The sequence below is a fragment of the Phyllobates terribilis genome, unplaced genomic scaffold (assembly GCF_046119375.1).
Source record: "Phyllobates terribilis strain yellow unplaced genomic scaffold, ASM4611937v1 Scaffold_11__3_contigs__length_659146591, whole genome shotgun sequence".
Classification (NCBI taxonomy): Eukaryota; Metazoa; Chordata; class Amphibia; order Anura; family Dendrobatidae; genus Phyllobates; species Phyllobates terribilis.
Genome location: NW_027362771.1, coordinates 534,903,251 through 534,927,836, shown reverse-complemented (window position 1 = coordinate 534,927,836; position 24,586 = coordinate 534,903,251). Strand labels below are relative to the sequence as shown.

The 24,586-nt window shown below is 46.3% G+C and overlaps 1 protein-coding gene across 3 annotated transcripts in view; it reads left to right on the top strand.

Annotated features, from left to right (window-relative positions):
* The window catches only part of GMIP (GEM interacting protein), a 78,518-nt gene that overhangs the window by 23,087 nt on the left and 30,845 nt on the right, over nucleotides 1-24,586 (top strand). For 2 of the 3 annotated variants that reach the window (XM_073653824.1, XM_073653826.1), the window contains 7 exons: nucleotides 5,071-5,131; nucleotides 7,621-7,743; nucleotides 7,951-8,015; nucleotides 10,108-10,218; nucleotides 13,883-13,963; nucleotides 15,345-15,527; nucleotides 17,045-17,182. In XM_073653824.1, coding sequence (XP_073509925.1) covers nucleotides 5,071-5,131; nucleotides 7,621-7,743; nucleotides 7,951-8,015; nucleotides 10,108-10,218; nucleotides 13,883-13,963; nucleotides 15,345-15,527; nucleotides 17,045-17,182 — 762 coding nt within the window. The remainder of the gene's footprint in view (nucleotides 1-5,070; nucleotides 5,132-7,620; nucleotides 7,744-7,950; nucleotides 8,016-10,107; nucleotides 10,219-13,882; nucleotides 13,964-15,344; nucleotides 15,528-17,044; nucleotides 17,183-24,586) is intronic. The other variant, XM_073653825.1, reaches the window with a different exon arrangement.

Genomic DNA, 24,586 nt, shown 5'->3' with positions numbered 1-24,586 from the left:
GTCCATGGTCCAGTGGAACCACAACACCCGCACACACCAGTCAGTCCGGGCGTGTGCATAACAGCATGCTCAGGCCATGGTTCCCGTTGAGCCCCACGGCCTTCGCTCTCTGAGACGTTTTCCAGCTAATACGTGCATTAAAAATAAATAAATAATTTTTTTTTTTTTTTTTTCTCTAGCTGAGTTCCAGGCTAATTTCGCACCCGTCCAGATGGAGCTTTCTGCACCCGTTCCTGCGGATCCGCCCCAGTACTATGGGGATCCAAAACAAAGTCGTGCATTTGTGGAGCAATGCATGCTGCACTTCAAGTTCTACCCTCTTTCTTTTCCTTCTGATTGGTCTAAAGTGGCATTTATAATTGACTACCTAGCGGGGGATGCCTTGAAGTGGGTCACCCCCCTATGGGAAGCTTGGGATCCTATCGTCCTTGACCTGCAGGCCTTCCTGGTGGCCTTCCTAATGGTCTTCGATGACCCCAACCCTGGAGTCCCTGCTGAAGCTGCACCTGCTCCCGCGGATCCACCACGGTACTACGGGGATCCAAAACAATGCCGTGCGTTTGTGTGGCAATGCTTGCTGCAGTTCCGGTTCTATGCTAATGCTTATTCTTCTGATCGGGTTAAGGTGGGATTTATAATGTCCAACCTAGCGGGTGATGCCTTGGAATGGATCAACCCCCTATGGGAAGCACAGGATCCTATCGTTCTTGACCTACAGGCCTTCCTGGTGGCCTTCCTTTTGGCTTTCGATGATCCTAACCCTGAAGCCCCTGCTGAAGCTTCACTTCCCTGTATCCCGGAGCAGCCCCGACGGGTAATGTGCATAGGTAGCGCACAAGTTCTCCTGCCCGAAAAGACTGTTGCTTGCCCTGAATCCACTCAGGATGACTACACTCTCCGGAATACTGCTCCCAACCTCAAGAGGCAGTCCAGACGTGCTAGACGCAGAGGCAAGCCGTCACGCCAGGGTCTGTCTTCCCTGAGACCTCCTGACCCCAACCTTGAAGTCCCTACTGAAGCTTCATCTTCCTGTATCCCGGAGAAGCCCCAGCGGGTGATGTGCGTGGGTGGTGCACCAGTTCTCCAGCCAGAAGAGACTGCTACCCATCCAGAGTCCACACAGGAGAGCTTCCTGCACCTGGCATCAGATTCTACACCCACTTTAACCAGTGTGCATGTCCAAGGATGCTCCGAAGCTGTGTTTACCTCCGAGTCTGTACACCTCAACTACCTGGCGGAGGACCCCTTGTTGCCTCCTGAATCCTCCGGGATACCACTCGATGACAATTGGAGAGAGACTTCCCTACACCCGGTACCCGATACTTCGTCCGCTCAGTCCTGTGGGCCTGACAATGGGTGCCTCAAAGTGGTAGTTACTCCCGAGTCTCTACACCCCTCTGACCAGGCGGAGGACCTCCAGTTGTCTCCAGAACCCTTCGGGGTGCTACCTGGTAGCGAAAGGACAGAGACTCTCCTATTCTCTGTACCTGATACCTCGCCCGCTTCTTCCAGTGAGTCCGACCTAGTGTACTCCGAAGCAGAGGTTACCCCCGAGTCTCTACACCCCTCCGACCAGGCGGAGGACCTCCAATCGTCTCCTGAACCCTTCGGGGTGCTACCTGATAGCGAATGGACTGAGACTCTCCTTTACTCGGTACCTGATACCTCGCCCGCTTCTTCCAGTGATTCCGACCTAGTGTACTCCGAAGCAGAGGTTACCCCCGAGTCTCTACACCCCTCCGACCAGGCGGAGGACCTCCAGTCGTCTCCTGAACCCTCCGGGGTGCTACCTGATAGCGAATGGACAGAGACCCTCCTTTACTCGGTACCTGATACCTCGCCCGCTTCTTCCAGTGAGTCTGACCTTGTGTACTCCGAAGCAGAGGTTACCCTCGAGTCTCGGTATCCCTCCAACCTGGCGGAGGACCCCCAGTTGTTTCCTGAATCCTCCGGGGTACCACCACATAACAAAGAGGCAGTGTCTTCTCTACACCTTGTACCTGATACTTTGCCCATTTCATCCTGTGAGCTTGACAAGATGTACCCCGAAGCAGAGGCTACCCCCGAGTCTCTGCACCCCTCCAACCTGGCAGAGGACCTCCAGTTGTCTCCTGAACTTTTTGGGGTGCTGCCTAAAAATAAATGTAGAGAGACTTTTTTGTGTGCTGTTTCTGGTACTACACCCGTTTCATCTGTTGCTGAAGATGGCTGGATGGGAAGTCGCATCCTAGCCATCCAGATTATGAGACCAGTTTTGTCTCCTCCTGTGGACAATAGAAGTAATCTCCTTGAAGAGAGGGATTGGCCCCCAAATTCCCTGCGGAAGATCCTTGCAGGCCTGAAGAAGAGGGGGCGTAAGGGGGGGGGTACTGTAGCATACCTGGCGGCGTTCTTGCATGGTGTTCCATCTCTCATCATGCAAGATCGCAAATTTCATCTCCCGCCCAGCTTCCTGGTCTGGCTTCTTTCCTTGTGCTCTGCTCTGCTCCACTTTGGCTGCATAGGGCAACGCCCGCTGAACTTCCTGTTTCTTGTACCTGCTGCGGACACGCCCCTGTTGCACCTTCAGCCTATTGCTGTCCATCTTTGGGTATTTATACCACCTTCTTCCTCAAGATGGCGCCTGAGCATTGTTTCTTGTCAGTTGGCTTTTTGTCTCTGACATGCCAGGTCCTATCCTGTTTTCCTGCCTGTTTTCCAGTTCTGTGTCTGAACTGTGGTCTGTTCTTGTGAACACGCTTCTTGCCTGTTCTTTCGCCTTCTAGGGGCCGTATTCCTAGATCTGCCTGTCTGTGCCTTGCGGTATCTGTTCCCGTCTGAACAGAGTCCTGTTTGTGTCTCTGCCTTGCGGTATCTGTTCCTGTCTGAACAGAGTCCTGTTTGTGTTCCTGCCTTGCGGTATCTGTTCCCGTCTGAACAGAGTCCTGTTTGTGTTCCTGCCTTGCTGTCTCTGTTCCCGTTCCTCTGTTCCCTGTTGTCTGTGCCTCGTTTCTACTTTAACCTTGTCTCCCTTTTCCCTCTATGTCTGTTTTCTGCGTCTTTCTGCAGAGTCTGAACCCGCTCCTAAATTCCTTCTCGTCGTCTCTGTACCTCTGTTGTGAATTTAGTGTACGCTCGCTACTTCTATGTAAGTACTGTGCGTGCTTCTGGTTCTGCCTTTCCTTCTCCGTCTGTTCTTTGTGAACAGAGTCCTATCCCCTTGCCTTGTTTACCGCTCTTAACATCTCTGTGCTCCAGCCCGTCCTTTCGGCCAGTACCTCCCTGCCTGCATACTCGCCTGTATCCACCCATCTGCATACCTGCCGTGTTTGCTTACATCCACCAGTCTGTGCCAGCCTAACCTGCCTGTTCCAGTAATCCCAGTGTGGGTCAACCCCCGTGTCCGGAGTTTGACCTGGAGTAGCACCTGGTCCCTCTGCCCGGTTTCTCCCTGGTGCACTGGCGTCGTATGCCGTCGTGCCACCTTGGTCGGATCGGCCAGATACTTAGTCACGCCCCTCCAGGCACTCTCCGGTCCATGGTCCAGTGGAACCACAACACCCGCACACACCAGTCAGTCCGGGCGTGTGCATAACAAATGTTATTGACTGGATCACACTGCTTCAACGTCATCTTTGTAGAAAGGCTTGACAGGAGCTTGTGAACGTGAACCTAAATGCCCCAATGACCCCATTTATTAAACAAGGTGTGGTAGATAAGGCTAGGGCTACACGGCGACTGCAGTTCTCTGACAAGTCGTGCAATAAAAACTTTTGTCGCGCAACAGGAAAACTCAGACAGCCAAGTTGCATAAAATCGACTGCATGTGTGTCTTGCACCCTATGGCAAGTATGTCGCGCGCGACCAGCGACAAAAAATTTAACTCTCTTGGAAACATTTGTGACTCTGTGTCGTAGTCACAAAAGGTTACAGGGCACATTGGGACTGCATAGGAAGTCATTACATGCCAGATTCAGTGTCGCACGACATATGTCGCTGCCATGTATCCTTAGCCTTAAGCTTAGTTCACATGACCACTAAAACAGTGCACTCTATGTCAGCAAAACTAAAGGGACTAATGCATCTGTAGTCTGTAAAAAAGGGGCACTTTTTCCCTGTCCATATAAAAAATTTGATGTGTTCGTGATATTTTTTAAACTGGAGAAATTTAAAATGTTCATGATTTATTATGAGTTTCAAGTGTTTGTAAAAATTGCTGTCTGTCCGTGAATTTTGGAAAAACTATCCATAAAAAAATAAAAAATCAACTTGAAATTTTGTCAATATTCCCACACTTGCTAACAATCCAGATATTACCAGGAAATTTTTGCGACAGTTCAGAGATCTGAACTGCAAACAGGATTGGGACTAGCAAAGCTACGTCTCAAAATATTAAGGTACATTCTGTGGGGATGCTTGAGAAAGAGGCCGAGACCCCCGAAACATTGCATGTATGTGCATGTGTCCACTCTGATACCAGCTCCCTACGGCCTCTCTGGAGAATTGTGGACTGTCTTTGCACGGCACTTTTAATTTACTTTAGACCTATAGAAATAAAGTGGTTATTATTGTCTTTGTGTGACGAGTGTGAATACGTACATGATGGCTGTGAATTTTTGATAAATTAAAGGGAAACTGTCACCAGGTATTTGCTACCCCATCTGAGAGGAGCATAATCTAGGGGTAGAGGCCATACAAACAGACCATGCAGCTGCTTTAGGACCCTTGACAAAATGGGCCCAAACTTGGTAGGGCTTATCTGCTATACGACAGCATGGTGAGAATTGTGCAAAACTCCCCTATTCAGAGACTCTAAATTGTAAGCAGCAAACGTGAAGGAGACTTCAACCAAGGGCCATAGAAAACACTCTCCTGTTCTTGGCATCTTAATGGGTAGAGCAGCATATTGATCTTTACTATGGGGCCTTCTATCTTCTATGTACATCATTGGCCTGAAGAGTCATGTTCCTTAGCTACTTACCAAGGACACCATCAAATTACGGCAGCTTTTCTGGATAGAACGTTTTCCATGAAACGACTGCGTTGAGGGCATGTCACACTTATCACTGTCCATGTTCTATTCTGTCATAGATCAGCACTCCGGTGGAAATAAATCGTACAACAAATGACCGTGATGTGATGCCCATATCTAGTAAGTACCATCTTAGTGAAATGTGTTGATGTGGTCTTTCCCCAATATTCCTTTATATGCAAGTCCCTGTTGTCTAGATCTTTCTTCGTCCATTATTTTGTCACTATCCTTTCACTTCCTACGCACGGACTATCTTCATATACAACATCAATGGAATATTAACCAATATAATTTAGGAAGATGGATAGACTTTAGACACAATGTAATGGAACATGTTTGTCAATTGCTTTATTCTGAACATCATGAACTGGATCTTCTGGGTGGCATGGTGTCTTAGTGATTAGCAGTGCATGTGGATCATGGCACTTCGATTGGGTGGTGCACTGGTAGTGTCACGCCAGGTGTGGGAAAAACTTAGTGTAACACAGAGGGAGGAGCCCAGACACTAGGGAAAGGGGGGAGTGGAGACCTCCTAGTCTGGTCTAGTGTCACCCTGTCTCAACTACCATCCGTACAGTATATTGCCTCTTCAGCAATCGCCGCATGCGTGCCTCACCCTGTCTTTCCCTGGTGTCTGGCTAAGGCTAGGGATGGGAGGAGATGAGCACCAGTCGATCTCCACTAAACCCTTTAGACAACAAGGGTAGACAAACAGGGGGAGAATGCTTAGCTTTAGACGACTCCAGACAATTGCGAACTCGGCCTCAAGCTCCAGAGAGGACAAAGCACTGCTCTTGCTAAAGCCTTCACAGGTAGTAATGAATATCACCTCTCTCTCAGACACACCAGGTATATATACAGGCTAGGGAGCTAATTACCAGAGAGCGGTAGCCGCTGGGTCCTAGAGACAGCCAGCCTCTAAGAAGATGTCTGTAATGCCAAACGTAGAGATCTCCTGCAACCAACTGCAGGGCGACTGTCTGTCACCTCTGATACACCCGTGACAGGTAGGGTCCAACTGTGAAGATCTAAGTACTCCATAGTGAAATCGAAGTGATATTTATTAACAATCCAATGTGCATGTTAATTGTACATGTAACATTTCGGTCAATATCTTCAAGGATGTATTACTCAAATACACTGGGACAAAATTAAAAGCTAGGACAAAGTCACGGGCCAACTTTGATATTTATTAAAAAATGTCTACAATTGAGGACGTTTTCCTTATCAAACACAACGATGAACCTTATCATATGGAAACAAACTTATGTTGTGCTTAAATATTGAATCTGGAACAAGTAAAGCTTAAAGTGAATCTGTCACCAGGTTTTTGCTACCCTATCTAAAGGCAGCATAATGTAGCGGCAGAGACCCTGATTCCAGCGATGTGTCACTTACTGGACTGCTGGATAAAACAGTGATTTTCCAAACTATATATGCTATAAAATAGAGCAAGAAAATAAATCATGGCTTAATCCAAAAGGATCTAAAGGGGCAAAGCCCCACTAGAAGTGACCCCTCTCTGGCAGGTCAATAAAACTTAGCTTTTATTGTACTATATTATAAGTTATTTTATGGGGTAATTAATTAAAGTGACAATCTTAATTTCCTATATTGTAAACAGCCTTGTAGTCACCATGGAGCGTGGTGGACTGGAAAGATTTGCAGTATTAGCGGTGCATGCTCTGTCTACCGGCAGGCAAGCCCTAGTAGATATTGCGCTGTCTACCGGCAGGCCAGCTCTAGTAGACATAGCGCTGTCTACCGGCGGGCCAACTCTGCTAGACATCGCGCTGTCTACTGGCAGGCCAGCTCTAGTAGACATTGCGCTGTCTACCGGCAGGCCAGCTCTAGTAGACATAGCGCTGTCTACCGGCGGGCCAACTCTGCTAGACATCGCGCTGTCTACTGGCGGGCCAGCTCTAGTAGACATTACGATGTCTACCGGCGGGCCAACTCTGCTAGACATTGCGGTGTCTACCGGCAGGCCAGCTCTAGTAGACATTACGCTGTCTACTGGCAGGCCAGCTCTAGTAGACATTGCGCTGTCTACTGGCGGGTCAACTCTACTAGACATTGCGCTGTCTACCGGCTGCCAGCTCTAGTAGACATTGTGCTGTCTACCGGCGGGCCAGCTTTAGTAGACATTTGGTATTTTCTCACAGGCCAAATATAATTACACTGCGTGCCGGATTTGGCCCTTAGGCCTGAGTTTGATATGTATACGCTAGTGGAAAGATGACGTGACCGCAGTGGTTAGGTGCTTCAAGACTGCAGTCATGCAACCTTTCCACTAGTGTTTCTCTATCATACATGCCTTTCCTAAATATAATCCGTGTTCTGAAGAAGGTCTAAGATATTGACCGAAATGCTGTTTGTTAATTAACAAGCATATTGGATTGCTAATAATATAAACTCGATTTAACTACTGAGTGCCTAATTCTTCACATCTACTATTAGTAGCTAGCATTATCACCTTGTAGACGTTGCGTTCTTGGCTGGACACATGTATGGAGTTATTATATGTTCCTGTGTTTCCACTTTTTTTGTTGTTGAATTTAATGTATCTACTTCTTAGCCAGGTCTGTCCTGTGTGTCTCTTTTTGCAGATGATGCTGATGAAATTCTCATACGTAATGAGGGAGGAGTGGATTTTGCTCTCAACTACGCCAAACGCTGGTGTAAATACGTGCGGGAAGTGCTGGGGTACATTGAGAAGAAACTCAGCTATGGTAGATATAAAATACCTCACTGCAGAAATATAGTATATAATCCGTCATCCCACTGGGTTGTCAGTTCTTTTTCTCTAAAAGTACTTCTGTGAATTGAATTCATCCCTTCTTTTACTTCTATAAGTGTTTAGTAAAGGTAGAACATCACTGGACCAAAATACACCTCCAACACCATTTTTCCAACGCGATGATTCTTCTTGTTTGTAGAGTCTGAATTTGCTAAGAACACCATCAGATTGTGCGAGTCTGCAAGGAGCAGCCTTAATCATCAGGTACGCTCTTTTATTAGGGTCTTAAGACCTGATTCATCATTGCATTTCCTCCAGTTTATTGGCATGAATTCATCATTTATCAACGATTTACACCTATTTTTCAAGTTGTCTTTTGTTGTTCAGTTAGTTTTCAGATTTTTTTGTTAATGTTTTGCTTTCCAAATGTTTTAGACAGAATCATCAAATTTGACTTTTTTTAAAAAAAGTCTCAAAATTCAGCACAACTCTGCTCCTGTCTCTTCATGGACTGATTTTTTTTTTTGTATGCCAATTCAAAGGTCACCTTTTTTTGTGTCATTTTGCAAAATGTGTGACTTTTTAAAAATGTTGCAAGACGGTTAAAGGCAGAAAAAAAGACAATTTTGGGCTTTGCACAAAATTCATGAATTGAGTGTGCCGTTTTGATGAATTTGGTGCAAAAACGTCAGCGATAATCACAAGTCAAAAAAGAGAAGTAACTTAATAAAAAATGCTAATGATGAATCAGGCCCTTAGTGGGTAGCAGGATGTATTAGTCTGGGGTCACACTTATTTGTTGCAGAATTTTGGTTGGAAAATCAGCACTTAAATTCCACAATAAAGAACATGCAGATACATGGGGTAAACACTGGCAGGGGCTACTGGACAAAATGCTGATTTGAAAATAAGCAACATACACAATTATTAATATTCTATAGTTTTGTTTGTCTGATGCAGAACTTTACGCTTGTAGTTTTTGTTTGCTATAGACAACTAATATGTCCTGTGTGTAGCCTGATCTTGCACTTATGCACTTGCACTTATGCTACTCTCTTCCATCTTCCCTCTTGCCCTTCTGCACTGTCAGACTGTTGGCAACCAGAGGGGTCAGATGGAAAAAAATAGCACATGACTGCAAGATCAGACTACATAGGTTTTATTTGTAGTCTGTAACCTTGGAGACACATAGTTCTGTATAGGAGCTGTAGACCAAAAATTTGTAATATATATTTTATTAAAGGAATTGTCAACGGCTTCTTAGCTAGACTGCCCATCATATAATAAAGAAGCATGTACTACCTCCCCAGTCCCGCAGCACACTGTTATGTGATCACTGCAGCCAATCAGCCGATCTCTTCTATCAGAGAACTTCCTCTCTGACCAAATAGTAAATGCTGGAACCGATCAGAGGTCGCTGATTGGCCGCAGCTCTGATGGAATTGTAAAGGCTGCAGCCAATTAGCAGCTGGTGATTGGCTGCAGCTGTCCCTTGACATATGATTGTGAAGAGACACAAAGCCAACAAGAGAGGGGTGGCACCAGTCCAGGAGGTAAGTATACAGTATGTAAGAGTGGGCAGTTTAGCTGTTAATATGGGTTTAGCCAGTAGTGAACAATTCCTTTAAGACTATTTGTAAAGTTTCTTTAGTTTGAGTTTTAGATGCGTTATAGAAATACCCTTTAAATCTGTAGGAAAAGAAATCCAAATTGTTTTTTGTAATGTTTGGGACATGTTTTTTTATGAAAAGCATTATATAAATAAAACCTCAGTTTCTATTAGTCTCTGCTGTCTTCCTTTTCCTAGTTACTCTATGTAAGAAATCTAAGTCGACATTTGATTCTTGTATCTATTGTTGGGAAAGCAGTCGTCATCCAGTATGGCGGTCATTACATTTTTTATACTGAAATTGACACATGGATTTTATATAATCTGCCTAGCTAAGCAGACGTTCCAGAGCTAAAATTTATAAATATAACAATTGTATAAAACCATATTTATTATGAGTGTATCGTATTTGTGTAGAGTAAAACAGTAACAAATAGACAATGAGAAGGGGAGAGGAGGGATATGCAGCTGCAGTTTCCTTCCCTCGATGTGTAAATCAGAGACCCCAAGGTAACATATAGAAAAAACGCATCCAATGACATGTCTGTCTACTAAAAAGTGTGACCTATCGCTAAAGAACAAACTTCTGCTTCTAATTAAAACACTTTTGGAACCTGAAAGATTTGGTGAGGTTTGGGTACAGGAGAGATGAGAATCTCTGCATTGCAGTATATTATATAGGTGTATTATAGGTGATGATTGAATAACGATGCTACATTCACATCTGGTTACTCTTGACTATCACAGACATGCATGCCGCTGCAGGATGTCTACCTCCTACTTTTGGACCATGAAACCCACACTGGAAACTCAGCCCTGGAGACAGTGGCTCTGCTACAGATGAAGAAGTATTGTCAGGTAAGTGGCTGCTAAATTTACCGCTTAGCTCCACAGTACAGGTAATGGGCATAAATACAATGCTAAAGAAAAATAAAGGAACGCTTAAATCCCTCATTGTATCATGAAAATCTTTCATCTAAGTTGGAAATTTGTTGAGAACAAAACCAATGGTCAATGGAAACCAAAATCATCAACCAGTTGAGGGCTGATTCCAAAACTGCACGGAAATCAAAGTAGAAAATTGAAATCACAAGCGGATACTATTTACGTGAATCATCACAGCAACTTATTATGTGACTCGGTCGTATGTATGGCCGCCACGTGCCTGTAAACACTCCCGGCAATGTCTGTGTATGCTTCTGATGAGATGATATATGGTGTCCTGGGCGACCTCTTCCCAGAAATGGATCGAGCTGTCAGTGAACTCCTGGACAGATGTGCTAAATTGGATTCAGATCTGGGGAACACGAGGGTCAGTCAATATCATCTATGCCTTCATCATCCAGGAATTGCCTACACACTCTCACCGCATCAGGCAGGACATTGTGCCCCACCAAGAGCAACCATGGGCAACTACATAATGTCTGACAATGGCTCAGAAGATTTCATCCCGGTACCTAACAGCAGTCAGGGTACCCTCCAAGGATCTGCCTCCCAGACCATCATTGAACCACAGTCAAATTGGTCATACTGGATGATGTTACAGACAGCATGCATAACATTCCCAATGGCGTCTTTAGACGTTTCATGTGTCACAGGTGCTCAGTATGAACCTGCTCTCATCTGTGAAGAGAATGAGGCACCAATGATGGACCTGCCAATTCTGGTGTTCCCTAGTGAAAGCTAATCGATCTACACAATGCTGGACTGTGAGCTCAGGTCCCACTGCAGGTCATTGGGCCATCACGCCACTCTCTTGGAGTCTGTTTCTAGCATTTTGGTCAGAAACATGCACATCAGGAGATAATTTTGTCGGGTTCTGGCAGTGTTTCTTTGGTTCCTCCTCACATAAAGGAGGAGATACCAGTCCTTCTATTGGGTTGATTTCCTATTATGGCTCTGTCCACTGTCTCCTTATTTAAGGGCCCATTTCTTGGTATCTGCTGTATACGCTTGAGACTGTGCTGAGAGACACGGCAAACAGTTCCACGATGGCTTGTATGGATGTGCCAATAGTCCCACGATGGCTTGTATGGATGTGCCAATAGTCCCACGATGGCTTGTATGGATGTGCCAATAGTCCCACGATGGCTTGTATGGATGTGCCAATAGTCCCACGATGGCTTGTATGGATGTGCCAGTAGTCCCACGATGGCTTGTATGGAGTGCCATCATGGAGGAGCTGGATTACCTGAATGGGTTGCAGGTATTGCCTCTTGCTACCTGTAGTAAAAAGGACACTAGAAAAACAGAAAATGAGTCAGGAAGGTTAAAGAAAGAGGAATTTCCTGTGGCCACCACCTGTAATACTATTCCCCTTATGCGGTGTTGTCTTGCTGTTCCTCTCCAGAGCACTTGTCATTTGCACAAAAGCTGGTGAAATTGATTCATAATCGCTTCTGCTTTCTAAGTGGACAGATTGATGTCCTTAAAGTGACTTGGAGTTAGACCGTGATGTACAAGTGTTCCCATAATTTTTTGAGCAGTGTATATTAAGATGTTTGGTTTACAAAATAGTCATGTCAAATGGAGAACTACTGTGGACGTATGCATCTAGTAGAGTCCCTGAGACTACATACTAAAGAGAGACATAAGTAACGCTTTAGGGAAGAATATCCTCTAAATGCAGGATTCAAATTCAATTTTTTTTATTCTCGGATGTACAGTACAGACCAAAAGTTTGGACACACCTCAGTTAAAGATTTTTCTCTTTTTTCATGACTATGAAAATTGTACATTCACACTGAAGGCATCAAAACTATGAATTAACACATGTGGAATTATATACTTAACAAAAAAGTGTGAAACAGCTGAAAATATGTCTTATATTCTAGGTTCTTCAAAGTAGCCACCTTTTGCTTTGATGACTGCTTTGCACACTCTTGGCATTCTCTTGATGACCTTCAAGAGGTAGTCACCGGAAATGGTCTTCCAACAATCTTGAAGGAGTTCCCAGAGATGCTTAGCACTTGTTGGCCCTTTTGCCTTCACTCTGCGGTCCAGCTCACCCCAAACCATCTCGATTGGGTTCAGGTCTGGTGACTGTGGAGGCCAGGTCATCTGGCGTAGCACCCCATCACTCTCCTTCTTGGTCAAATAGCCCTAACACAGCCTGGAGGTGTGTTTGGGGTCATTGTCCTGTTGAAAAATAAATGATGGTCCAACTAAACGCAAACTGGATGGAATAGCATGCCGCTGCAAGATGCTGTGGTAGCCATGCTGGTTCAGTATGCCTTCAGTTTTGAATAAATCCCCAACAGTGTCACCAGCAAAGCACCCCCACACCATCACACCTCCTCCTCCATGCTTCACGGTGGGAACCAGGCATGTAGAGTCCATCCGTTCACCTTTTCTGCGTCGCACAAAGACACGGTGGTTGGAACCAAAGATCTCAAATTTGGACTCATCAGACCAAAGCACAGATTTCCACAGGTCTAATGTCCATTCCTTGTGTTCTTTAGCCCAAACAAGTCTCTTCTGCTTGTTGCCTGTCCTTAGCAGTGGTTTCCTAGCAGCTATTTTACCATGAAGGCCTGCTGCACAAAGTCTCCTCTTAACAGTTGTTGAAGAGATGTGTCTGCTGCTAGAACTCTGTGTGGCATTGACCTGGTCTCTAATCTGAGCTGCTGTTAACCTGCGATTTCTGAGACTGGTGACTCGGATAAACTTATCCTCAGAAGCAGAGGTGACTCTTGGTCTTCCTTTCCAGGGGTGGTCCTCATGTGAGCCAGTTTCTTTGTAGCGCTTGATGGTTTTTGCAACTGCACTTGGGGACTCTTTCAAAGATTTCCCAATTTTTCGGACTGACTGACCTTCATTTCTTAAAGTAATGATGGCCACTCGTTTTTCTTTACGTAGCTGCTTTTTTCTTGCCATAATACAAATTCTAACAGTCTATTCAGTAGGACTATCAGCTGTGTATCCACCAAACTTCTGCACAACACAAATGATGGTCCCAACCCCATTTATAAGGCAAGAAATCCCACTTATTAAACCTGACAGGGCACACCTGTGAAGTGAAAACCATTTCCGGTGACTACCTCTTGAAGCTCATCAAGAGAATGCCAAGAGTGTGCAAAGCAGTCATCAAAGCAAAAGGTGGCTACTTTGAAGAACCTAGAATATAAGACATATTTTCAGTTGTTTCACACTTTTTTGTTAAGTTTATAATTCCACATGTGTTAATTCATAGTTTTGATGCCTTCAGTGTGAATGTACAATTTTCATAGTCATGAAAATACAGAAAAATCTTTAAATGAGAAGGTGTGTCCAAACTTTTGGTCTGTACTGTATAAAACCAACAAAAAAACCTCTGTCTGCCTCTGTGTGAAATTGGAGGCATACGGAGGTATGGAACGACTCCACTCTATGATTGCAGAATTATGACTACATACAACTCATAGTTCAGTGCACACAGCCCAGGGTTCAGCTCATTTTTCATTTATACCTAACTAAAATATAGGAGAAATGTTTTTTTAAATGTCTTAGGATTCTGTAGTGTTAAATATGATTTGTGTTTCAGCCTTTATTAGCAAAGAAGACAGAGATTGAGAAGTGGAGAAAGGAGTTCAGGGAGCAATGGCTCAGAGAACAAAAAAGAATGGTGAGTGACCATGTCATGACGTTGACTATGCAAAGGTGGCCATACACATTAGTCTCAAGTTGATCATGTCCAATGATAATTTGATGTCCAGCACACAGTGTTTTAAAATCCAATAATCTTTATGGTGAATTCTTTTAAAATATAGAAGGTACAGGAATTTTTTTCTGACGCGTTTTGAGTCAATCCAACTATTAATCATCTACTATTAAGAGTTGGATTGACTCAAAACGCGTCAGAAGACTTTTCTATACCCTCTATATTTTAGATGGTTTTACAATAAAGGTTTTGGATTTTTAATCCACCGTGTGCTAGACTTCAAATTATCATTGGATTTTATCAAGTGTGTGTGGAGCCTCACCAGTATTGTCCTATACCGGCACTTATTACTTGCAGGCGGGATCAATACATGCACATTAAGTAGGGGTGAACTGTATCTACCAATTCTATTCATCTACACATAAAGTTGATCATATCAGATGATTTCATCCAAAATGATGATTTATCAGGTGTAATTTTACAACTTGCGCTAAAAACATCAAACCCCTATCATATGCCTATGAAGTTCTCCACTGCAGACAACCCTTACTTTATAGAAGGGCCCCTTGACAATAAGCAGATCCATAGCATCTGCTGAGACACCAATGATTAGCAGTGATCTGTTGGAAATCCCGTAGCGCCACCACAGGGCAAATTGGACATTCACAGAGTCCATTCAAATCAATGGAGTTGCCTGCGTAATGCAGAATAGGAGAGGTTCTCCAAAGCCAGAGATCGTCAATGTATCCAATCTCCACTTAACAGAGGACTGTCTGGTATTAACTCAGAATTCCCTAATTTAGACCTTAAATAGCCAAGGGCATTACAAGAGCGTCTAGTTATGGTTGTACCTATGGTACCTATGAGCAGATTCATGCTGTCCTAACTATATGCAGCATGAAAATTGATTTACTAAGACCTACATTTCATACTCCAGTCTTAAACTGATGTGCACTGGAGTAAAATGTACCAAAGTTATTAAAACACTCATATCTGGTAATTAATGTGGTGCATTCCCCCCACACAGTCTTTAAAAGATGCAAAATGAAAAGATAGTTGCATACTAGAGTGCAAATATGACGTGCACCAAAATATTTGACTTTTTTAACACCACATGAGTGGCAGAAAGCTGTTGATAAACTCCCCCCATATTGACGTTTTAAAAAATAGTCATGCACAGGGAGAAGAGTCCCCAGGACACCTCTCCTCTTGCTTCTCCCCACCTTTCTCCTCTCGATTGACAGCTCTCTCCCTTTACACCAAGAGATTTCCTAGTTACACATGTTCTCCATATTAGGAAACTTTAATGCTTCCCATTATGATACACTTTTCTTTTACATCACAGTCAGATTCTCTGTCCTCCTTACGTAAGGCCAGACAACAGTATGTACAACGCTGTGAAGACCTGGAGAAGGCCAAGCAACTGAGCGCCAAGATAGAAGAAGAGCAGAACACAGGCACCTACCCTGGAAGTGCAAGCAAACTTTTGGAGAAACGAAGGAAGTCCCGTGAAGAGGCTCAAATCAAGGTAAGGATAGTAATACGTTGCGGAAGATCGGTTTACTGACTGTATGACCGCAGTTTACAAATTAGTAGAAATTGATAAGGCACAAATAAGCTATATAGCCTAAAGTATGTGGTCACCCCTTGTAATCACTGAGTTGTGGTGTTTGAACCATACCGAGTGTTACAGTCAAGCACATAGCCATGTATTCGCGATAGAAAAACAACTTACCTACCCTTTTGCTCTTACTAATCACAGCTGGCAGATGACACCACACAGCTCTTGACGTTGGCAGCGGTGAAGGTGGGCTCTCCTCTTGAACACCACCCAGTAGGTTTGATTGACAATGGTGGAGGCACTAGTAAAGTTCCTGCTGCCTGACCAATTTCTAGGGTTGGTCAGCAAATTTGAGAGCAAGTCCGCTGGCTAATGGATGCTCATGCCACCCTATTGAGATTTCCTATATCCAATACATGCTTTCCAGTTGTATGTACCATGCCAATATGGCGTTCTATTATTGAATTGACCTCTTATTCTGACCCACCTTTTCTCCTTTTTTATCACTTGATGCCCTATTGTACTGATCGTTTGACTTGGTGACTGCTGTTTCTGGAAAACATTACCGCCTGACCTCCTTGGTTTGACCTTGACTTCAGCGCCAATTTTGTCTTTGACCCCATCTCTCTGAAGTAAGACGTAACACACGCCAGTCTTAATGAAGGGCTTGCTGGTGTACAGTGTGCAGAATTCATTAAGAGGTGCATGCCACTTAATTATTTAAGCACATCTGAGTGGTGTGCACTCCATATTATTTAATGAATTGGATGGGCAGGTGTGGACCATTTTGGCAGAGCGCCTTCAAACTGGAGTGAAAATGTGCAAAAAAATACCACTTTTCAAAGCTAATATGCCAGCTTTTTGGCGTAAAACCTTTGATGAATTGGCATCTTAAGGCTCATTCACAAGTCCGTTTTCTGCGTACAAGTGCTATCCGTATTTTTCATGGGTAGCACTCATACTTATAATAGTCAATGGGGCCAAGTGGTCCATGCAAAATTGTGGAGTCAAGTGTGATATAGATCTGATTGTTGGATGAAAATCATCAATGTAAGTCTATGGGTCCATGAAAAAAGTCAGACAACATTCGGATGCCAGTGCTGTCCGTTTTTCACAGATTGCTAGATATAAGGTAGAGAATTTTTTTTTTATTGTTTTTCATCCGAGAAAAACTGATGAAACTTGAAACAAACTCTGATGGTAGAAACTGACAAATCGACTAAATTCTGATGAAACTCTGATAAAAAAAACCCCTGATATAGAAAACACTGATGAGAAGATCAGTACCGTCTGAATGAGCCCTTACTGTTAGGTTTCCCTACGGATTACACGTGATCATTGGGGGTCCCAACAGGGGGTAACTTTCTGGTCAGCCGATTGTCCTAAGACCCTTATGCAGAGAACTTGGTTGTATGATTGCCTTTGGTTGACTATCTGTGGGTGTATTAATGTCCCACTTCCTGGGCTTTCTCTTTCCATCTCAGGCACATGAGGCTGAGGTTATGTACAAATCCTGTGTGACAGAGGCGAATGTCCGCAGTGACCAGCAGGAGAAGGTCCGGCAGAGAATAATATCACATATCAGAAAACTCATTAATCAGGGGGACCAGGTGATGAAAGAGGTATGTATGTAAGGCCAAATTTATGGTGTTCGAAATGGTAATGTAGAAAGTCTACTGGAACTGAGCCGTTGCATCCAAAACTATGCTACATGAAGTTCTTGCATCAATTTCTTATTGGTTGATGGCACCATTTTATTTAAAGCGTACTTGCCAACTTTCCTGAATCATTATGGAGGCTACCAGAAACATCCCAAGACCTCCCGGACTCACGGAAGAATTGGCAAGTCATTTATGAATCTTTATGGAGGGAAGATCTCTCTGAATGTGTTCTGTGCATCACGCTGGAGTGTGGAGCATCAGACTCCACCCCAGTGTCCAGACGCACCTTCATGTAGCGGGAACAGACACGGGATGGGGTGCGCCCTGCGAAAAACAAATAAGGAAGTCAGGAACAGGGCATGAATATGATCGTAGTCTGTAAAAAGGGCCACGTTTATGCTTTTTTTAAAAAATTGTCGTCTTGCATCACATGACACACTCCCATTACTTCAAATGGGAAATTTGCAACTATGGTTTAAAGAGCCCTGGTCACTATGACTAGCCTGTTTAAATAAGAACATCAATATAATGTCCTAATTAAATAAATTACAATTATTAATAAAATTACATCCACCCTAAAGTGCCAAACAGGGAATCTGAAGCAATGGTCAAAAACCTGTGGCTTTTCAGCTACTGAAAAACTATAAGGCTGTGTTCACACGATGCGTATTTCATGCGTTTCCGCGGCGTTTTTGCAGTTGCGTAAACGCCGCGGAAACGCATGAAAAACGCATGGTAGAAGGGAAGCAATGTTCCCCAATGGAAATCCGCATGTGCTGTGCCCATGATGCGGATTTTTCCGCAGCGTGAACGCTGCGGTCAAAAATCCGCAGCATGTCAATTAATTTTGCGGAAACGCGGCGATTTCGCCGCCATTGACTTGCATTAGAACGCGCCAATTCCGCAAGACAGCATTTGTACTTGCGTAATTGGTGCGTTCTAATGTGCGGATGGTACCCGAGTGTGGAGGAGAGGAGAGTCTCATCCACACCCAGGTACCATTAAAAAAGCTGTAAGGGTATGTGCACACGATGCAGAAATGAAGCAGAAAATTTCTGCATCATTTCTGCATCTCCCTGGCAGAAAAAACGCATGCAGATTGTGCATGCGTTTTTCCTGCAGAATACATGCGGATCCACATGCAGATTGACAAGCGCTTTCCAGGCGATGTTAGCATCACCTGGAAAGTGCTTGATAACTAGGTCACACTGTATAAATCCATGCAAACAGCATGGATTTATACAGTGTGAACCGAGAGAGTGTATATACTTACCTCCGATGGCCCGCGCTGTCCTGCTCAATCTGTTCTCCCTCGCCGGCAACTTTGAATTGAAAGACCTGCCGACGTCAGTGTCACGTGACCCGTCACATGACTCTGACGTCACCGCAGGTCCTACAACTCACTGCAAGTGCCGGGAACCAAGCGGGAGCGCTGCGCGGGCCGACAGAAGGTAAGAATACATTTTTTATTTTATTCTTCTTTTTACAGCTTTTTTAATGGTACCTGGGTGTGGATGAGACTCTCCTCTCCTCCACACCCGGGTACCATCCGCACATTAGAACGCACCAATTACGCAAGTACAAATGCTGTCTTGCGGAATTGGCGCGTTCTAATGCAAGTCAATGGCGGCGAAATCGCCGCGTTTCCGCAAAATTAATTGACATGCTGCTGATTTTTGACCGCAGCGTTAACGCTGCGGAAAAATCCGCATCATGGGCACAGCACATGCGGATTTCCATTGGGGAACATTGCTTCCCTTCTACCATGCGTTTTTCATGCGTTTCCGCGGCGTTTACGCAACTGCAAAAACGCCGCGGAAACGCATGAAATACGCATCGTGTGCACATACCCTTAAAGAAGAATAAAATAAAAAATAAATGTATTCTTACCATCTGTCGGCCCGCGCAGCGCTCCCGCTTGGTTCCCGGCACTTGCAGTGAGTTGTAGGACCTGCGGTGACGTCAGAGTCATGTGACGGGTCACGTGACGCTGACGTCGGCAGGTCTTTCAATTCAAAGTTGCCGGCGAGGGAGAACAGATTGAGCAGGACAGCGCGGGCCATCGGAGGTAAGTATATACACTCTCTCGGTTCACACTGTATAAATCCATGCTGTTTGCATGGATTTATATAGTGTGACCTAGTTATCAAGCACTTTCCAGGTGATGCTAACATCGCCTGGAAAGCGCTTGTCAATCTGCATGTGGATCCGCATGTATTCTGCAGGAAAAACGCATGCACAATCTGCATGCGTTTTTTCTGCCAGGGAGATGCAGAAATGATGCAGAAATTTTCTGCTTCATTTCTGCATCGTGTGCACATACCCTAACTCTTGAAGCTTCTGTACCTCTCCGCAAAATTTGTAACAAAGCCACCATCCTCCTTGTTCTATGTAAAATGCTGACGTCTTCTTCTGTAATGGTATAGAAGCGATGGCAGAATGGAAAAAGCAGAAAGCGAACAATTTTGGGTTCTGCGGCCTGTGTCTATGAGTCCCACTTCTGTATGGGACAACCAAAGTGTGTAACACTAGCACTGGAAACTAAGTGATTATTCCAAGATACAAGTACCGGGTGCAAGAACCTCCAATGACCCAAGAGTGTGAAGTATGAAGAGGTGCTTCTTTATTTTACATGTCTTAAAATGCAATGTGTTTGAGGGCTGTACTACCCCTTTATTAAGGGATAGAGATACACGCAAGTCCTGAGGTTCTTGAGCCTGATACACTTGTAATGTCTCCGGCATTGGTTTCCACCACTTTGGTTTTCACTTCTTATGTATCTGGGGGGACTTTTGGGCCTCCTCATGCACCAGGATCTGGGTGCTGTAACGGGTCTGGGAGGTGGAACCTCTGAGCAACTATACAAGGGGGCAGTCCTTGTAAGGAAGCGGGTGGCTCCCAGGGAAGACGGGCAGGTAGTCACGACAAGTGACAGGGAAAGTCTCTGGGTAGAAGGGCAGGTAGTCACGGCAAGTGACAGGGACAGTCTTTGGGTAGAAGGACAGGTAGTCACGACAAGTGACAGGGACAGTCTCTGGGTAGAAGGACAGCAGGCTGGTGGCTGGTGAGCGCTCCCAGGTGAGCGGGCGAGAGTCTCTGGACAGGCAGGTGGTCACGGCAAGTGACGCAGAGCCTCCAGGTAGGCTAGCAGGCGGGTAGCAGGTGAGCGCTCCCAGGTGATCAGGCAAGAGTCTCTGGACAGGCAGGTGGTCACGGCAAGTGACGGCAGAGCCTCCAGGTAGGCTAGCAGGCAGGTAGCAGGTGAGCGCTCCCAGGTGAGCGCGCAGGCTGGTCCATAGACAGACTGACAGGTGTCGGAGGGCAGACCGTCGGACCGCAGGCTTGCAAGCAGGTAAGCGGATATCAGGCAGGTATCAAGCAGGAATCTGGCAGGTGACTGGCAGGTAACAGGCAGGAATCTGGCAGGTGACTGGCAGGTAACTGGTAACGGGACCTGAGGGCTGAAGCAGAGTGAAGGCTTTGCAACAACATTGCTCGGGCACCTCCATTTTGGAGGAGGTGCCTTATATATGGGAGGTCCTCCGGCAATTGGCCGGGGACTCCTTAGGACGGCGCGCGCAGTCCCTTTAAGAGAGGGGGAGCGCGCGCGCACCCTAAGCACACTGCCGGGGAAGGAGCGCGTGCCGGAAGCAGCGGGGAGAGAAGCGATGGAGGACGCCGCGCCAGGAGCGGGGAGGTGAGAGGGACGGCGTCTCTGCGTAGTACGGGGCAGAGACGCCGATGCTACAGTACCCCCCCCCTTTAGGCCCCCTCTTTTTTTGACCAGAAAGAAATTTTTCAAGGAGAAGCGGGGCATTGATGTTCTCCCTGGGTTCCCAAGTTCTCTCCTCAGGACCAAAACCCCTCCAATCTACCAGAAAAAAGGTCTTTCCTCTTACCCTCTTGGAGGCCAGAATACTCTCTACCTCAAAGACGTCATCAGAGGAAACCGGAGCAGGAGGGGCACCTGGATTATTGGAAAAAGAGTTAAAGACAACGGGTTTGAGGAGAGATACGTGGAAGGAGTTGGGAATCCGTAGGGTGGCCGGGAGTTTTAATTTGTAGGCCACAGGGTTAATTTGCCTGAGGACTTCGAAGGGACCGATGAATCGAGGGCCCAACTTGAAGGAGGGTACTTTGAGCCGCACATGTTTGGACGAGAGCCAAACCTTGTCTCCCGGATGGAATTGAGGAGGATCCAGACGTCTCTTATCAGCATATCTCTTCATCCGTTCAGAGGACAGAAGAAGAGCGGACCTGGTACTCTCCCAAATAGTAGAAAATTCGCTGACAAGACACTCCGCAGCAGGGTTGTCCACAGAAACGGAGACAGGAAGTGGAATCCGGGGATGTTGGCCACCGACTATAAAGAACGGGGATTTGGAAGAGGATTCGCTCTCATGGTTATTGTAAGAGAACTCGGCCCATGGTAGGAGATCCACCCAGTCCGAATGGTGTGCATTAACGAAGTGCCGGAGGTAACTGGTCAGGATCTGATTGATCCGCTCCACTTGACCATTGGACTGTGGGTGGTAAGCGGAGGAGAAGTCCAGGGTGATGTCTAGCAGCTTACATGTGGCTCTCCAGAAGCGTGAAGTGAACTGAACCCCACGATCCGATACGATGTGGAGGGGCAGGCCATGGAGACGGAAGATGTGGCGGATAAAGTCTTTAGCCAGCTCGGGTGCAGATGGGAGACCAGGCAGGGGAATGAAGTGGGCCATCTTAGAAAAGCGGTCAGCGAAAACCCAAATGACTGTACAACCGGCAGAAATAGGAAGATCGGTGATAAAGTCCATAGCAATGTGCTGCCAAGGAGCAGCAGGTACGGGAAGGGGCAGGAGATGGCCGGCTGGTAGATGTCTGGGAACTTTGTTACGGGCACAGGATGAGCAGGCCGCGACGAAGTCTACCACGTCCTTACGCAGGGTAGGCCACCAGTAATGCCGGGTAATGAGTTGGAAGGTCTTCTTTTGGCCAGCATGGCCAGCTAGTTTAGAAGAATGTCCCCAGCGAAGAACCCTCTCCCGATCTGGTATGGCTACAAACGTCTTACCGGGTGGGAGACGAGTCAGATCCAAGGGGGCCACATTCATCACCTTGGAGGAGTCGATGATGTGCGTAGGCTCCTCCTCTTGATCGGAGGATAGGAAGGACCGGGACAAGGCATCAGCTTTGACGTTCTTGTCCGCCGGACGGAAATGAAGAATGAAGTCGAAACGGGCAAAAAACAACGACCACCGGGCCTGGCGAGGATTGAGTATCTGGGCATTTTGGAGATATGCCAGGTTTTTGTGATCCGTGTAGATAATTACCGGGTAGAGAGCCCCTTCAAGCAGATAGCGCCACTCCCCCAGTGCCAATTTGATGGCTAACAATTCACGGTCTCCTATGGAGTAGTTGCGCTCAGACGAGGAGAAGATTTTGGAGAAGAAGCCGCAGGTAACCATTCTCCCGGTAGAAGATCTTTGGGTGAGTACCGCTCCGGCTCCGGAGGAGGAGGCATCAACCTCCAGGTAGAATTGTTTATTACAGTCCGGACTGTGCAGGACGGGAGCAGAGGCGAAGGCTTTCTTTAAGGAAAGGAAGGCCTCCTCGGCTTCAGGCGACCATGTCCTGGGATTAGCCCCCCTACGGGTAAGTGCAGATATGGGAGCAGTCCGAGACGAGAAGTGTGGGATGAAAAGACGATAGTAATTAGCGAAGCCCAGGAATCGCTGTATCGCCTTCAAACCTTCAGGACGAGGCCATTTTAGAACGGAAGAGAGCTTCTCGGGATCCATTTGCAGACCTGTCTGGGAGATGACATAGCGCAAGAACGGTAGGGAGGTCTGGTCGAAGAGGCACTTCTCGTATTTGGCATAGAGGTGGTTCTGCCGAAGCCTAAGCAGAACCTGACGAACATCCCTTCGGTGTGTGGGGAGATCCGGAGAGAAGATGAAGATATCGTCCAGGTATACCACTACGCAGGAGTACAGGAGGTCACGGAAGATGTCGTTGACTAGTTCTTGAAAGACAGCGGGAGCATTACAGAGACCGAAGGGCATCACAAGGTACTCATAGTGACCGTCCCGGGTATTGAATGCCGTCTTCCACTCGTCTCCTTGACGGATACTGACCAGGTTATATGCTCCTCGTAGATCCAGCTTGGAGAAGATCCTGGCGCCCTTGAGACGGTCAAACAATTCGAAGATGAGCGGCAGGGGGTACTTGTTTTTTACTGTGATGAGATTGAGTCCTCTGTAGTCAATACAGGGACGTAGCGAGCCGTCTTTCTTTTTGACAAAGAAGAATCCGGCTCCAGCCGGGGAGGTAGATTTTCGGATAAATCCCCTAGCCAGATTCTCTTCAATGTACTCAGACATGGCCCGGGTCTCGGCTGCAGACAACGGGTAGATACGCCCACGGGGAGGAGTGGTGCCAGGTACCAGGTCATTCGGGCAGTCATATGGCCTATGGGGTGGCAACGTCTCTGCTTCCTTCTTACTGAAGACGTCCGCAAAGGGCCAGTAAGGAGCTGGGAGACCTGGTAAATTAGCTGGAGTAGGCGGAGGGCAAGCTGGGCGGACTGGAACCAGGCAGGTCCTATGGCAGTCTGGACCCCATCGGAGTACTTCACCGGAACGCCAGTTCAATACGGGTTCGTGTGTCTGGAGCCAAGGTAGACCTAGCAACAGGGAGTGACAAAGTCCGGACAGCACATGGAATGAGATTTCCTCAGAGTGCAGCATTCCCACCTGCAGGGTTATGGGTTCAGTGACGAGCAGGATGGTCTCCGAGAGAAGTCTTCCATCCACGGAGGCGACTGACAATGGTTCAGCCAGGGACTTGGTGGGAATACGGTATCTCTCTACCAGAGACTGGGAGATGAGGTTTCCAGCAGCTCCAGAATCCAGATGGGCGAGTTCAAAGTGACGGTTTTCTCCCCAAGCAATAGAGACCGGTAAAGTCAGAGACGGAGAGGGCTTACTTTTGTCTAGGACGACCTCTCCGAGCGGTCCTAGACACTGGCGTTTCCCGGCTTTTCCGGGCAGGAACGGATGACGTGCTCCATACTGCCACAATAGAAACAGCTTCCCTCGGCTCGGCGAGATTCTTGGCGAGATCTGACCATCTTGGTCTGGTCGATCTGCATAGGTTCAGGCGAGAGCGCCCGCGGAGTGACTGGTTGAGAGGCAGGTCTCAGGGAAGTAGGAGCAGAGCAAGAAAAGTCTTTCTCCCAGGCAGTCTCTTTGGTACGTTCTTGGAACCGGATGCCAATCCGGGTAGCTAGTGACACCAGGTCATCCAGAGTGGTAGGAATGTCCCGACCAGCTAACTCGTCCTTAATCCGACCGGAAAGACCCTCCCAGAAGACGGACACAA